Source organism: Poecilia reticulata, linkage group LG3 (assembly GCF_000633615.1).
Source record: "Poecilia reticulata strain Guanapo linkage group LG3, Guppy_female_1.0+MT, whole genome shotgun sequence".
Taxonomy (NCBI): Eukaryota; Metazoa; Chordata; class Actinopteri; order Cyprinodontiformes; family Poeciliidae; genus Poecilia; species Poecilia reticulata.
In genome coordinates, this window is record NC_024333.1 from 34,836,263 (window position 1) to 34,852,874 (window position 16,612).

At 35.5% G+C, this 16,612-nt stretch overlaps 1 protein-coding gene across 1 annotated transcript in view; it reads left to right on the plus strand.

Annotated features, from left to right (window-relative positions):
• Nucleotides 1-16,612, plus strand: part of LOC103462905 (protein kinase C-binding protein NELL1) — a 236,769-nt gene that overhangs the window by 167,785 nt on the left and 52,372 nt on the right. Inside the window, exon 15 of the mRNA XM_008405946.2 lies at nucleotides 13,085-13,207. Within this exon, the coding sequence (XP_008404168.1) occupies nucleotides 13,085-13,207 (123 nt within the window). The remainder of the gene's footprint in view (nucleotides 1-13,084; nucleotides 13,208-16,612) is intronic.

The window sequence follows — 16,612 nt, forward strand, 5'->3', positions numbered from 1 at the left end:
CTTAGTCTTTCAGCACTTTTAATCTGATTTGTCCCTTTTGCATGTCTCCCTCTCCTTTAAGCAGACAAAGCTCTGTAGAGAATCAGAGGTTGTAGTAATTGTGTTTCCACTTCATTCCCCTTCTATCGAAGTGACCAAGTTGCTCCAGGGTAAGAAAGAAAAGAGGTGGCGGAAAAGTGAAGCTCCATATCTCAAGCTTTTAAATCTTAAATATGGCCTCCAGTTCTCCTGGAATGGCTTTTCTGCAGCCCACATGTACTAGGCATATGCATTTCTTTACTTGTGTGGGTGATTATCTGTACAAGATTCATATTATTTTTCCATCGCTTCGGCAATTTTGCCATTCTAAATTAAATATGATTACCTGTCAGTCAAGCAATGTTGTTAGGACTGTGATGATTTTTCCTTTGCATTTTTCCTAACACCTGATGCAGCACTTATGGTGCTCAGGGCATAAAACTGGCTTCTGATTCCATACATTCATCTTCCACTGCATGATGAATAAGAATGAAACCGTATATTTTACAGCATGATGCAGATATGAATACAAATAAGACAAGTTAGATTTGAAGCGTTATAGTGTAAAGTACATTTTGAAAGGTTTAAAGGCATAAACCTTTGTGATCTTTTTGCCCCCAATGCAATACTAATCCATTCAGGACTTTACTATTCAAGAAGTCTGTTTTAATCAGTAGAAGGGAAAAAGCACGGCTGTTTTCTGCTCATTTCAACAATACATATGATACAAAAAGGTAAATTGATCCAGGTGACCCTCAGTTTCTATAATTAGCTACAGATACTTTTAGAAACCGACAGATTTTATTCCCAAATAAGACCAAAACAACAGGAGAGCCTATTTAAACTCTATTATGATACATCTGTTAATGATTTACTCTCCGTAGGAGTTTTCATAATAATCACCATTATGTCTCGCTGCTGCTGTATTAAAAAAATACTTTATCCGATCCGCTCCATCCAACCATTCAAGCAACATAGATTGACAGCATTAATAATTAGGTGCATAACCCAGGAGACAACAGCTTTCTGTTTCATTTTTAGATATTCAGACTGAAGATGTTTATGTTTATAAATATGTTATTCCTCATATTCCACTCTCTAGAGGCATTTGTGATAAACAGTTGACTGCGCAAATAAAAATAACACCAGCAGAGACACTTAACCAGAATGATGCAGTTGATGGTCAATAACTCCAATGTTTTCAGTGATTCTCTGTCTGTGTCCAAATTGTTACAGCAAACTGAAATCAGTGTCATGCAGAGTTTGAATATTACCAGAAATCAAATCTGGTAAGAGATTCAACACTTACACATGAACAAATCTGGAAAAAATACATATTTCATGAAATGTTAATTTTATACTTCAGCAATGTTTTGAATTTAAATTACAATGAGCATTAAATGGACTTTGCTGCTACAAAATGAGATTAAATATTTTCATTGTAAAATAATTTCATTGCTCCAGGTTATTCTGGAAATCAGCACTATACATTAAAATTTAATTCATGTTAAAAAGAGTACAACGTCCAACGTTTTACTAATTAGGACTTAATTAAAATGATCTGAAACTTATCAGATCGTAAAAAATGTGTCTTACATTCTAACCTTAAATTGGAAGTATGTAAGTTTTAAATAATAAAATGTTTGCATATTTGTTAGACCTTCCTCCTGTGTCTGATTGGGTGTTTCTGACCAAGCTGTGTATTTCTGCAGATGACAATAGGGGCACTGGGGGGAGGTAAAGGAGGTTTTCACAGATTATCTGGGAAGGCTGCTAAGGCAGTGAAGAGGTTTGGCCTGATGTGGAACAGTTTATCAGAGCAAACATCTCACACCAACTGTCGAGCATGTTGGACGAGGGTGGATGATTTGGGCCTGTTTTCCAGCTGTAGGTCTTTTGGCTCTTGCAGGTTTCATGACTGGTGAGGCACTAACTCCTCTGGAGTTGGAAAAAGAAATATATAAAACAAAAATAGAAGATTTATTGTGAAATTTGACCTTTGAAACTTATGTTATCGTCAATTCTGTACATTTAAAAGTCTATCTACTTGAATGGAAATGATCTCCACGTAGAGGAGTTGTCCTTGGTTGGTCCGATTTGTGTGCCGTTGTGTTTTGTGGATTTGTGACTGGCCAGAAAGCCTAAATAGGCCACAAAGATTCATTAAATATAGTAGAAAAACTGTGGAATGTCAACATGTGTAGTACATGTGCAAACATGTATATCTGTATAAAGAAAGACAGTAACAGGAATACACCAACTGCCTGCAAATGTCAGTGTAAACGACATAACACCAGCTGATGCAAAGCTCATTTATTCATCGTTTTATTTGTTTATGCACAGTTTAAATAAATGCACAGCTTGTCACTGCCTCACCCTTCTTCCATGAATCTGAACAGGCAATGCGTAAATTCAGTGATTTTTTTTCTTATTTATTTATTTTTACCTTTTCCACGATACTCATCATAGATTCTGTTAGCAAAATGTCCTAAAGAAGCTGCAMATAGTTCCATGCATCACTTACAAGAACTAGAAATGACTGCGTCGTATCATCCAAAATACATTAGATGTTTTGAGAAAATGTAACGAAATTCTGCTTCAAATGTTTAATCATTGTGGAAGTTTAGTGTGAAAAGTCTGGCAGCCCTCTCCGTATACATTAGCTGCTGAAAAATAGAGACCATGCCGTTAAACAGACTTGACAGCAGCCAATTTAATAATCCCATCAAACGCAGTTTTGGGAGGGGAGGGAAAGAACTCAGATAAGTTTGTCTTGGTCCTCTCTTTCATCTATTTGTAATTGCCTCTGAGATGTGGGTGTTTATATTTAGCCTCCCCTTAAAGGTTTGATGTAGGGAATGTTTCTTTCTGTTCATCAGGAAACTGTGCAACCATCTAGAGTGATGTTTGTCCTCACTTAAGTCTGCTTCCCTCTAACCGTCGTCTCCTCACTAGTTCCCTTGGCTGAATACAGATTGAGTCCTGTGGAATGATAATAGAGCTCTGTGGCTATTAAAGGGCTGCATGTTTCCTGACAGAGCATATTAAAGCTACATGCTTCCATTAATATAATCTGATGCTTTTGCATTTTTATTGCCTTGAACCGTATATCTCATTGGATTTTAAATGCATTTCTATAAGCCTGTTTGACACATTCTCACATAGGGAGAATGTGAACTGAGGCAAACCAAATGTTGCTGAAAGATCTGCTCACAATGTAAAGTGAATATATTAGTGTCATAATGACAGCCACTTGTGCTTTAAGTGTGAGGCCATTAGTGCTTCATGTCAGTTCCAACACGTTCAGTGTTGGTGCAATTTCTTTTTTCTCTCGTCAACTTTTTTCATTTTCTTGCGTCAATATATCAGGAGGCACTGTTAAGTTTTGATAAATATGTGCTTAACAAGACAAATAAAAACATATGCTTAAAGTTGCTTTCATGACATTTTAAACATTTCCTGCACATTCATGCAGCAGCATTATTATTATAGGATTTTCTAGATTTCAAAAAAAAAGAAGATGGCTAAAGTTGCTCAATAATTTCTACATTATCTTCAACATTTTAACCTGAGAAACAACTTTAATTGGTCTTTTTGCTTTTTTCTTCCCTTACATGACTTAGAAATAAAAAAAGAAACATGTTCTCAATTTGTTTTCTCAAGTTTCTCAATTTATTTTGATGATGTTTATTGTTGAAATATAGGGAAAATGCTATCACCATTGCTATTTCCAAATTGCTATATACAAGGACAACATATTTTGAGTTTCAAAGACTGAATTTACCTTTTGTCATTTTTGAACACATGGGAAAGTGTTAAATCTCTTGTACTGCTGTGTATATTTCTGAAGCATTAAACAGACAGACACAAACAGGTAACTGCAAAGCAACATAATTTTCTGAAAAAGATTTTAGGAAAAGATTAGTAAACTGAAGACGTGATTTATTTTACTTTTTTTTCATCTTAAATCCAAACTGCTTGTCAGAACTGGAGCAGCAATTACAACGTCTGATTAAGGTCAGAAGTTTAGTTTTTGAAAAAGTTGCTCAGCACTGAAGTGTGAGATACATGCAGATTTGCATACATCATTGATTGTGTTAATGATCGAACGGTGTTGGAACGGTTTTGTAAAAACCAAAAATAAAATAAAAATGTACATTTAACACAAAGGGAGTGTAAGCTGACCAATTTACATAATTTAAATCCATTTACCATATTCAGTACAAGCTATTTTGTGTATTTACAATGTCTTTGACTTTTAAAAATGGAGCTATGTGCTTCATGCAGTGGTACATAGAAAAAGTGGTATTAATTGACCGGTGGGTCAAGAGAAAGCATTCTCTTAAGCCCCAGGTATATTACAGCTGGGAATTTAGAAATGTCCCCCAACTAATTTAATAGGAACCTATGTCCTTTGAGCTGAATGCTATGACAAGCATTCAATATATTTTGCCCTGTGGCACAGGACATATCTCAGCTGGTTCACCCCATGTTGAGGTGAGCAGCAAGGCTGGGAGTAGTGAACACAATGACTTTATGTAGGACAAAAAAAGGAGAAGAGGTTGGGGAGGCAGAGGGGGATTAAACCTTGTAATTTCTGCCGTGCTCTGTTCTTTTTTATGAGCTTGTCACAGGTCATTAAATTTCACGTGACTGAAGTGTTCTGCTTGACATTATTGAATGAGGCAATGTTGGAAGCTTGAGAGATGAGGAGACGTTTGAAGAATTTATTACACGTAGGGAAGAGGAATCATGAGGTATTGGTTTAAGTCGAATATCCCCTGATGCACACAGAATTAATGAAAGATTCAACAAAAAAAATATATTTAAAAAATAAACTGTTTACTGTAATAATTTTATCTATAACATGGCATAAACTTAAGCATATAATAATATGTTGTGATCACATCATCATCATCATCACTGGACATGAAATTACAGAATTTATAATAAGCTGGTCCAGTTGAAGGTAAACATTGTTTTATATCATTTTAAAATAAACTATTATGATACCAAAAAGGTTTTGTGAGTTGATAAATCTTGTTACTTTACATGACTGGGAATTGTGGGTAAAACATTATTAATTTTAAAATGTTACGCTTGAACTGAGTTTTTGTTAAGAAGTCAAGGGTAGATTTCTTTTGAATACGTTCCTTTTCAAAATCCTCTCCAGGCTGTAGTTTCTGTCATGACCCAAGTCAGAATGGTTTCATACTTTAAATGTCTTGCATTTAAAGTATGCAAGACATTTAAAGTTCGCAAAGCGAACCAAGCCTGAATCAAGTTGAAAAGTTTAAAAAGTTTTAATAAAAAATTGCACTTTAGAGTACATTTTGAAATGCAAACACACTTAAAGCACTAATACATTGGTGTTCCTCATTAGTAAAACTCAGTGTAAGTAAGTAAGTAAGTAAGCTTTATTTCTATAGCACTTTTCACAGACCAGGATCACAAAGTGCTGCACAAAGTATAAAAAATAAAACAAATTAAAAACAACATACAAACAATAAAACACAGTAGTACACTAAAAAGCAAGATTAAAAAAGTGGGTCTTAAGTTGTTTCYTGAAAGTGTCTATGCAATGTAGAGATCGAATGGTGCAAGGTAGCTCATTCCATAGKCGRGGCGCCACWGCTTTAAAAGATCTGTCTCCACGAGTCTTAAGAAAGGTCCGAGGAACCATCAACAAGTTCAGATTCGACGACCTGAGGCTCCTAGTTGAAACATAAGGCTGTATGAGGTTCTTAATGTAGTCTGGCGTCTGTCCATGAAGAGCTCTAAAAGTCAGTACCAGGATTTTATAGTGCACCCTGTAAGTTAAGTGTAAACATGTCTGCTTACAAAACCTACACGCATATCCTTTGAAGACAAAATAGCTGTGCTGTTATTTTGGCTATAGAGAGCAAGCTCTTAACTTTAAGGGTAAATATTATAGTGACTTTCTGCATAGAGAAGCTGAGGGTTGTCTTTAATTTATATGTTTTTACATGTTTCATTCACTACCAGGCAGAGCTGGGCTCAGTTCAAATGTGTCTTTTGAAAAACAGAGTTATAAGTTTGATAATGGCAATGCAATTCATTAAAATGTCAATTTTAGTAGCTTGTTAACAACACCATAGGAAAGAGGGTTTTTATTAATACATATCTAACGTTGAACTGATTATCTTGATGATTAATATATGAACTGAAAATAAAACAGAGTATTTCATACAAAGGTGACCAGCTGCATGAAAGAGCTAAATAAAGATAAGGTGTGTCTTCATTTAGCTTACATTTGATCAAAACTATTTTTTAGACAAAATCTGCCTCATGTAGTGCTATTTTAATATTTAATGCTATTTATCTGTTTCTCTTACTTTACAGATCATCTTTTATCTGTATTCTCAGGTTTCTAATTTCTTTGTACTATGTCATTTTGCATTGTCTTATTGTGTGACTTATTATGTAAATGATTTTATGTTTGTTTTACTTTGCTAAATAATTTGGATTATATTTGTAATTATGAAGGCTAGAAGAAACAAAATTTATATGAATTGAATTTATCTAAACTAATTTTTAATGTATAAATGTAAAAAGAAACAACAGGAAAGGGCATTCATTGCACTAGTAAACTGCAGAATCACCGGCTGATTCTGTGATGTTTTAGAAGAGGATGTTCCTCAGAAGTCAGACCAGACTCCCTGCTGTGTCTCATAATAGGGATCTGTGACAGTATTAGTGACACTCGAAAAACAAGTGTTTGATTGCTTTGCCATTTTCACAAATTCAGTTGTTTTTTTATATTTTATTTTGATTCAGTTTGAACCAGTTTCATAGGACATAGTGTGGTAAAATGTATTTTGCAAATACCCACAACTACCAAACCAAGGTGTTTTGTAAGACAAAGCAACGTTTCTTTTTTAGTCTGCTATAACAAGCATGCTCAGAGCTCTCAAAGCCTCACACAGTTAGGCTTTTGTTATTATATTTGCTGACATTTAGCCTAAATTGCAGTGAATCTCAAACTTTATCAATTGTAACCTTTAGATTAGAATAGCAACTTGTTCACACATCAGGTCACAATTTTGTGAAAAGCAAAGTTAAGCATTTTGTAAGTGAGATTAAAAACAATATTCTGTGTTCGATGCTTGCATATATTTTAGTAACTCAATATTTTAGCCTTAAAATTGTAAAATGGAGAAGGTTATCATTAGTATTGATGGTTCACAAGAGCTCAAAATCTCACCAATCTACTTGTGCTTCAGGGAACAGTGACTTGTCTAACGTAAGACATGCAGCTCCATCAGTACCTTTTCATTCTGAGCTTTTTTTCTAATTGGAAAATAAAATTAGTAAACCTGCCAATCCTTCTTATATTTCATGTTCTTCCAGGCATCCATGATGCAGAAGGCTGAGAGCGCACTGGGCGCTGTCCGTGGTCCTGATGATGATGATCCGTTATTATGCATCATTAGCTCAGCGCTTCAGGGGTCACCTCAACATGTCCAGACTTGACTCTACATCACTACATAATCATCACTAATTAGGAAAAAAAAAAATCTGACAGAGACGGGCAGCGCACTCATATTAGGCGGTTGTTATCTCGCAAAGAATCGCTAAGGTAACCACTGGCAATGTAATCATTTCTCACTGACATTATCATTTATTGTTCGGATTTACTATGTTATGGGGGAAAAACACTCACTTGAATAGTCTATTAGATCTTCCCAACCAGTAATGGGTAAAATATCCCATTAATAATTCGGTGGCAGCGGTAATTAATTTTTTAGTTCTCCTGCAGGTATGATGGACAGCTATCACAGCGTGGTCTTTAGGTGAGTGATGAACTGTGCTAGAATATAGTTTATTATTTATCAAACGTCTGTATTAATGCATTTAAATGATTTGAACTGTTTTTCATTCTGACTAGATCCACTTTAGAACACAAAATCATCTTAGTCGTACCTTTCAGGACAACACAAAGAAAAATATGAAAATATACTTAAAATGTTGTTTTCATTTAAAAAAGTTACATACTTAGCCATTTAAGTGTGTTTTTCTTTTTCTCAATCAGAAATTGTTATACCAACCTAGTGTTGGGTATAAGGAGTCTGGTTATTGTGAGCCATGTCATTATTTTCCATTGTCACCTTCCTAAAATAATGGTCCAAGTCATTTTTTTTAGCAAAAGTGATTTTTGTAAAAAACAAAAACTTTTCCCAAAAAATGACTTGGGCCATTACTTTAGGAAGGTGACAATATGTTAGCTGTCACTACAGTCTAGCAGTCTAGTAGGAGACAGATAATCTGTGGAAAAATCAAGCTCCTCTGCTTTCTCCCAGCGTTATCTGGAGAAATGCACAGCTCTGTCAGAAACAACCAATCAGAGCCAGGAGGAGGGTCTTAGTGCTGTCAATCAAGCTTGTGAAATGGTGTTGGTCTGAAATATAATTTCCAGCAAACCACACTGAAATTTATGGGAGTTATAAATCCTCCTGGCTACCAGTAGTTCATTTTTGTCCTCTGTAGAGGACATTTCTAAACTTGAATATCTCCAACCCCCTGCATTCTACTGAATTAATTCCTTTTGGTATCTACAGAGGACATTTAGGGCTTTTTAATGACACCACATGTGAAGGGGTGGGACTTTTGTATGCACCTTTTTCAAATTCATAAAAATGGTGTTTATCAGTAATAACACATTTTATGGGAAGAGACAAAGTAAGTGCATACAACTTTTTATTGTGCAAATTTTGGTTTAAAATGTTGTTGGAATATTATAAACATGTCTTTTAGCAGCATATTAAAACATTCTGTTGATTATTTTGACTGTATTTTGTTGTAGTATTTAAAAGTTGAAAAAGTGTCCTCTGTAGTGGACACATCATACTTCAAAAAGAAAAACTTTTTTCCCAAAAAAATGTTTTCAGTATTCTAATTACCTTACAAAGACTGTGGGATTAAAAAAAAAATGGTGATTGGAGAATATTTTTTTTCCTGGTTGTCAGGAGGATATGACAAAATAAGTCAAAAGTATAAATACTTTTACAAGGTACAATGTGTACTAATTTGTTTCCCGCTCATAATATCTGGCTTGTGTTTGTGTATTATTTTTTTTTTACACATTAATTCAGTCTGTCCATCTGTTGGTGTACAGAAGTAACTTCAACTCACTCAGCCGACACTAAACAACATATGAGTATTTCAGTGTTTTACGTTGCTGCCCACTTTATCAGCTCTCAACATTAACCTACTAAATATTTAACCATGTTACATCACAATTTAAATCTCATAAACTCCGCTTCACTTCCTACCTCTACTTTATAGTTCAGCATGTGGAAGAAATCCATGGGATGATGAAGGCAAAATCATTTCTCCTGGTCGCTGCAGGGCTTCATGAGCACCACTCATTAATTAAGCAGAATACATTAGTCATGACTCCCACCTAGCTTTTGTACATTGATGAAGTGTGTGTGCATGTGTGTGTGTGTGCGTGTGTGTGCCTGTGTGCGTGTGCATGCACGTGTGCGCATGTCTGAATTGTAAGTGTACTCAGCTGTAGGCAACGTCCTGACATTCACTTGTTTTTATGTTACAGAAGATACATAAACTATTGAGCCATGTTGTAAAAATGATCTCTTTAGCATATCACTAATCATTGTGTAAAATCATGTTTGGTTCTAATTGAACATTGATTTCCTGCACTGTACATCAATAACCTCATTTTGTTTAAATGCAGATGTGTAATTATTATTTTGTGCTTGTCTAAGGATTCTGTTTTAGGAGCCAGACGTTTTACTCAACAATCTGTGTAGACGTAGACTGAGGTTGGCTCAGAAAGCTTTATTAGATGATTCCATGATGTTATATGTTATGCTAAAAGCAAGAAAAAAAAAGTGATATTAAAATACAAACGCTTCACATAACTGTTAAATTACTTTGTATGATGATTCATGGAACAAAAACTTTCTTTTCAATAATCTTGCTTCTAGCTGAACAAAGGATCAAAGGTGATTTTTTTTAAGGGTGCAAAAGTCTGAACTGTGCCGGGAATAAGTGTACCGGATTTATACCACGAGACTGAGCATAAGCTTGATTAGAAAATGAATGACACTCAATAATCTTTTAATCTTGCTTTTCTTCTTTTCATAATTATTGGAAGGGGAAGTCATAGTGACAAAAAAAACATAATTGCAAAGACTGTTGGATTCTACAATTCATAAAGAGAAGCTCAGAGTTCTGAAATGTGGTGAAGTYAAAATCTTTCAGATTCAAAGATTTAAGCTGGTTTTAAAAAATGTTATTTTAGATGGTATCAGTAACTAAATCACAACAAGCAAAGCAGAGAAGATCCAACTGACTTAAATAGATTTTGCACACAGTTTATCAGTTTAAACAAGAAACAAAGTATTTTATAACCAGTTGAAACAGGATATAGAGGTTTTTTACACTTGTTTACAGGATTTACGCATACATCCTTAAGGGAGAGGTTTTGTTTTTTTTACAGTGCTTGTTGTAAACCTGCTGACTAGGTGCCAATATTCCGCTTAGAAAATCGCCGGCTTAAGTCCCACCACTCTCCTAGTTCCCAATGAGAACCCATGTCAAGTGGCCCTTCACCTCCAGCCGCATCTTAGATCCAGTCTCTCCCCTCTCTCAGCTCACACAACCATCAGGGCTGATCACTGGAGATTTCATTATGAAGGACTTGTGCATGAGAGCCTGCAATTTAACGTTCCTAGGAGTGACTGTAATCAATTTTATGAACAAAATCCAGGATGTCATAAACCACCGTCTGTTAGGATTTCTGAAGGAGAACTTCCTCTGCCTCTTCGATATCATCTATTCCAGTTGTGTCCAAACTTTTTGTGGACAGTGAGGGGCTGCAAAAAATTATATTAAAACTAACTTTTTATGTCTTATTTTATTTTATTTTTTCTGCTCAGTGATAAACTAAAACTGTAAAATGATCTATAAATTGACAAAATAGTTTGATTTTTGTTGAAAATTAATCTGCAAATCGCTGTCGATGCAAAACATATAAGGTTTTGCACAGGTCCAGAGTTTCTCTCATTTTGGAGTTGATTGTTTTCTTATTTGGACTCTAGATGATTTGTGTTTGAGTAAAAATAGGTGGAATTTTGTGGTTCTGATACTCAAAAGCTAAGATGAATTCAAAAACATTAATTAATGGTAATTTTCTTTTTAATAGGTGCTATTTATCCGTCTTTTTAGATCAGATAGACTTCACACCTTTCATCATTCAGTGCAGATCATTGCATTCCAGTTCTACTGAAAACAGAGACGATTATCTCCCTCAACCTGCTGGTCAGTCCAATTAAGATTAATGTTCATCTAGTCCCAGTCACTGTGGGACCAGTTTGAACAGTATGTGCTTTACTGAACCTGGTATTTAAACCTGCTTTAATTATTCGGTTCCTGGTTTTGTAACCTCCAGACATTTTGAAAAAAGTCACACCAAACAAGCTAATGGTGAATAATGCATGACCATATATTATCATTTACTACACAGACAAAAGGTCTAAAGGAGTGGAAATGTAAAAAAGTGTAATTGTGAAGATAAATCTTATTTCATTATGTTTTTTTATGACATAGTTTTTGTGTGTATGTATCTATCTGCTGTTGTTTGAGGCTATTTTTAAAGCTCGCTTTCTTTTATTTTCAGCATATGCCATGTATAGTGTTATGTTGGATGGAGGAAAGTAGTGGATAAAAGCAAGATGGGGAAAAAAGCCTTAACCAATAAATATGTGAAGGCCACAAAGACATAATATGAATTTGAACAGAAGATATGGTAGATGCTGCTTTTCCTCKGTCAGCTTGTTTTGCAGTATTGCAGTTTGTTCTTTTTAAATTTCATGTTCTCACCTGCATTGTCCTTCCCTGTTTATTTATTACAGCATGGCAGGTTTTTAAAATGTCACATACATTGGTTTTTGTGTTGTGCATTTTGTCTACCTTGTAAAACTGAACAAGTTGTATAATCCCATCCCTACATACTCAATGGAAATCCACAAAAACATCATACATTTTTGTTCTGGGGTTTATTCTCAAATGTTATAACTAACCTTGTTCCTTTGTTTAATACAAATTGAATCTGAATGGTGTAATCCCTGGACATTGCTTTAGAGTCTAGATTAAAGTTTAGATTTTGATTTGTATGTGRAAACATCAACAAGAATCTCCAGTTTTTTTGTCTGGCAACAATCCCATGTTCTGACAACAACCTTGAAAGCTTGAACTTTTTTGACACTCTTAACTGCAATGTAAGAAACGTAGTTCATTTTGCCAAACAATCGGAAAAAGATTGAATATGAGAAAAATACATTGCAGGAAATGCAAAGGTAGCTTTTTTTGTTAGAAACTGGCTGAAAAATGGGACAATCACTGAAGTCTAAACAAGAGCACACAAGGTTACAATGTGTTTTTTAAAAAAACAACACAAATATTATTTTGGTTATTAAATATTTCCTTAAAAAGCAATTTTTCCTTAAAAAGCAATTATGTAAAATAAAACATTTTCTTTCAGTGTAAGACATTTTTTGAACATCTTTAAAGAAATGTGCAAACAAAAGTTCAGTTGCTTTGTTGACTTGAGATACTTTAACCTATTTCCAGTATTTTGTGTCCCTGTGGCTCCTTGTGGTTTCTGCATCTAAAAACTGGCCTAAGTGACTCTGATTCGAAGCAGTCAGCCTGCACACCTGGCATTCATCAGCTGTTGTTTTTTATGCATCTATTGTTAATTGGGGTTATTTGTGGACCACTCACTGTCATGACTCAGCACACTTGTAATCCACTGTGGGAATGRCAAGCATGAAGGTTGATTGTAAACATAGTTGTTCAAAGAGCGGGTTGTTGACACGATAGAATCTTGGCTTCAGTTTTATTTAGCTAAATAATCACAGCTTTTCTATTCAGATTGCTGCTGAACGTCCTCTCATAGCTGACTTTCTATTGCCTCTTGGAAAAAAAAGAGAAAATGACTTTTCCATCTTTAACACAACAAAAATACAGATGTACTGGACCATTATGATGGCAGACTTTCTCTTTCCGTCTCCCGCAGAGCATGATGAGTGTGCCAGTGGCCAAAGCTTGTGTGATGAGAATGCCATCTGCACCAACACCATCAGAGGACACCTGTGTACCTGCAAGCCAGGCTATGTGGGGAACGGCACCATCTGCAGAGGTAAGATCCTGCCCTGGAACAGCCCTCTGGACACAGAGCAACATCCTTAAGCTTTCCTCACATCTGACTGGMGCTCATCTGACTGGTGCTTGATGCCAACACGGTTCTCTCCATCCTTAAATCACCTAACCAGGCAGCAGCTGCAGCAGAGATGATGAAAATTGATTCTAGACCAGTTTCAGCCTGTTTTCAYACAGCCTCTCCAGCATTGTTCTCCCTGTTGACCTGTTACCCCAGCACCTTGCCTGGTTTGCACACCATTGGCTAGAATTAAGCACCTGTTTTCTGAAGTGTGTGTTGCTCTTTCAAAACTTGCACCTCATCAAACTTTTTGCACTCAGACATTTCATTTATTTATATCTATTTATGTTTTTGTCATTAGCAGATTTTATTTGTGCCCTATTTTTAGGTATGCTGCATTACCGTATTTTCCGCACTATAAAGCGCACCTAAAAACCTTCAATTTCCTCAAAAGCCGACAGTGCGTCTTATAATCTGGTGCGCCTTATCTATGGACCAATATTGAGCCACAACAGGTCTAGCAACTACGGTAARCAGCCGCCGACTTCATTTTCACCCGTAGAAGAAGCGCTCGGTGCATGCTGGGATAGTTGTCAGAAAGCTGGTTTGTTAATAAAGTTTGACTGACCTATCTWCCTACCGACCTGATAATCAGGTCGTCTGCAGGTCATTTAGCACCACGTTCTTCACAAACATGCTGTGCGCGAACGCGCACAGCATGTTTGTGAAGGGTGACCATCGTCCGGCCACGCCCCGGCCCAGTCGCGGAAGGCTCTCCTCGTCGACGGGAGTCGGACTGTTTTGTTGACATTCACTTTAGTGCAGCTCCATCTAGTGGATGCATAACGTAACTCCAGCCTCTACTGTAGCGTCTATTCTATGCACCTTTTAATCCGGTGCGCCTTATAGTGCGGAAAATACGGCAGTTAACTTTGGGAAACTACAAAATCATAAACATGGTAAACATCTATATGCATATGACCTAATAAACTACAGCATTCACTGTTTCCGCTCTTTTTTGAAATACCATTAACAGGCACATCAAAAAAAGCAATCTCATTCTTTTGTTTTTGTAATTACGGATGTTAGTACAATTTTCATTAAAGCTGTTTTTCCCCCTGTCAGACCAACTTCTTTTTACTAAAAGATAGAGACGAAGTAAAACATTATTAKATGAAGTTTTGTTTTAAGGWCCTATATTTTGAGGTTCTCTTATTTGAATAAAGTTAAATGACCCGACTTAGCTGAGGTTGCCAATCATGCTGGTAATTTAAATTCAGCACAGTAATTTAAACTGCAGTTTTTATGTGGGTCTGTGTTGACCATTGCCTCCCTCATCTCCCTTCTGTGCTCTGTAACTGTTTTAGTATGCTAATAATGTGTATTTTCGTCAAGTGCTTTGGATTCGCACAATGTCTCGATAGGATGTAATGCAAATAAGATGAGTTTTAAATAATTTGGACTGCCTGGCTAGTCTTAGTAATGTATCACAATTAATTTAATTGTTCATGTTATTAAAGGCTGGTGTAAAACTTGGGTTTTCCTATGTGCACTGTGTAGATTCCTTCTTACAACAGGTAATGTTGGGGGAAACAAGAAAGTCAGTAACAACTCAAGTAGCATCTAAAGAGACTCGTTAGACTGCTGGCTTCTTCTATGTACCAGAGGAACTTTGCAGCAATGTGTGGCCCTAATGAAAAAAAAAAAAAAAACGCCACTAAAGTCCATCATAAATTCTACAAAATGAGGCGTGTCATTATGGCAACTTGACTCCTGCATTTATCTGAGAAATGACGACACACATAAGTAAGTAAAACATAGAGGATACTGCGCATGTGTACATCAGATCTGTAGTGAGGTCATTTCAAAGTATCAATCCTGTTTTCAAAATAGCAATCCAGTTTTTAATCCAGAAAGACGGGAACTAAATTATTGTTATCACCGTTAAACCCGGAAAGATACATTTTTAGAAACTCATCTTTTCTAAAATATTTATTGCTGTTTAGTTGYGAAAACAAAAATATKACATATAGAATAGGAATTATTATGTCCATCCATTGTTTTACCCACTTTTAATATTGACTGTTAGYATAGTTCTTTTCCCTAGAAACAAGAACTCAAGGAAATACAGTTGTTGCCTCTGTGCAACCCTGAAAAAGCATTAAAATAAGAACTACAAGTTCTGTGATTTGAGAAAATACAACATATGCCATGGCAAGTTGGTAAAGCAAATAGCTTGCAAAAGTGTTTAGAGCAAGATCTCCATGGTTGTACATAATTTATATTCAAACTAACACAAAATGCACATTGCAAAAAGATTATTCAGCAATAGAATTTGTTGAGCGTACAGARGAAAGAGTTTTCCACAACTAATATTTTTMTGCATATTAAAACAGTTTGCTTCTCTCTATCAAATTTTCCCACAGGTCTGTTTGTCAAGCGGTGTTTATATGCTCAMMTTGTAATTTCAAGTGAAGTCYTGGGGAAACATTTTCAGGTGTGGTTCATAGTTCCTGTTAATGTCCTATAATAATACTTCAAACTAAGAATTATGTGGCCTGAAAACCTTTTGCTGTCTAGTCCTCCTCATTTCCTGGTCAGTGTAAATTTGCCTTTTTTAGGCAAGCAATAGAAGTAATAGATGAGAAGTTCTTTAATTCTAAAACTTTATTTTCAACYTGCATGACTGGAAACAAACATCTGCAGTCTCACAATTTGTTCTTTATCTCAGATTACACATCTATGTTTTGGTTCTGTGCAACTGTTGTCACAACGTCCAACTGGAACTGATTTAATTCATTATTCTGTTTTACTCTACAGAAAAATGTAGAAACTATATGAAAACAGTAAAAACTATGTTTTTRCATAATGCTTAAAACACATTTGAATGGTAAGATTACACATTTCTTAGTTTCTGAGCATTTTTCTGTATATTATTTAGTTAATATTCACTGCCTACTCAATTATATTGCCTCATTTATAAATAAAAACATCCCATCAGCTTGCATGAATTTCTTTCATGAAAGTTTCATGACTTGGTGCATATGCTTGGCAGCTTTCCAAGTCATTAGAGCGTCATTAAACCTGATAAGGCTTTGGGTTTCAGACCTGCTTAAGCATGATCTTAAGTCTCACTACTTAAACGTGAGTCAACAGATATAGTCATTTCTTATGTGCTATGAGATATTTGATAATCTTTTATTTGGCTAATGAAAATCACAAAACCTCAATCATAGATAAATTCGACAATTTCCTAATTTTACCTTGTTTTGTCGGTAATTAGGCCTTTGAAGCATCTGGTCAGTAAGATCAAGATGAAACTTTATAACAAGATAGCAGTGACTCAGGACAGTGATTTCTGAAGATGTGTATTCCAGTGCTCAT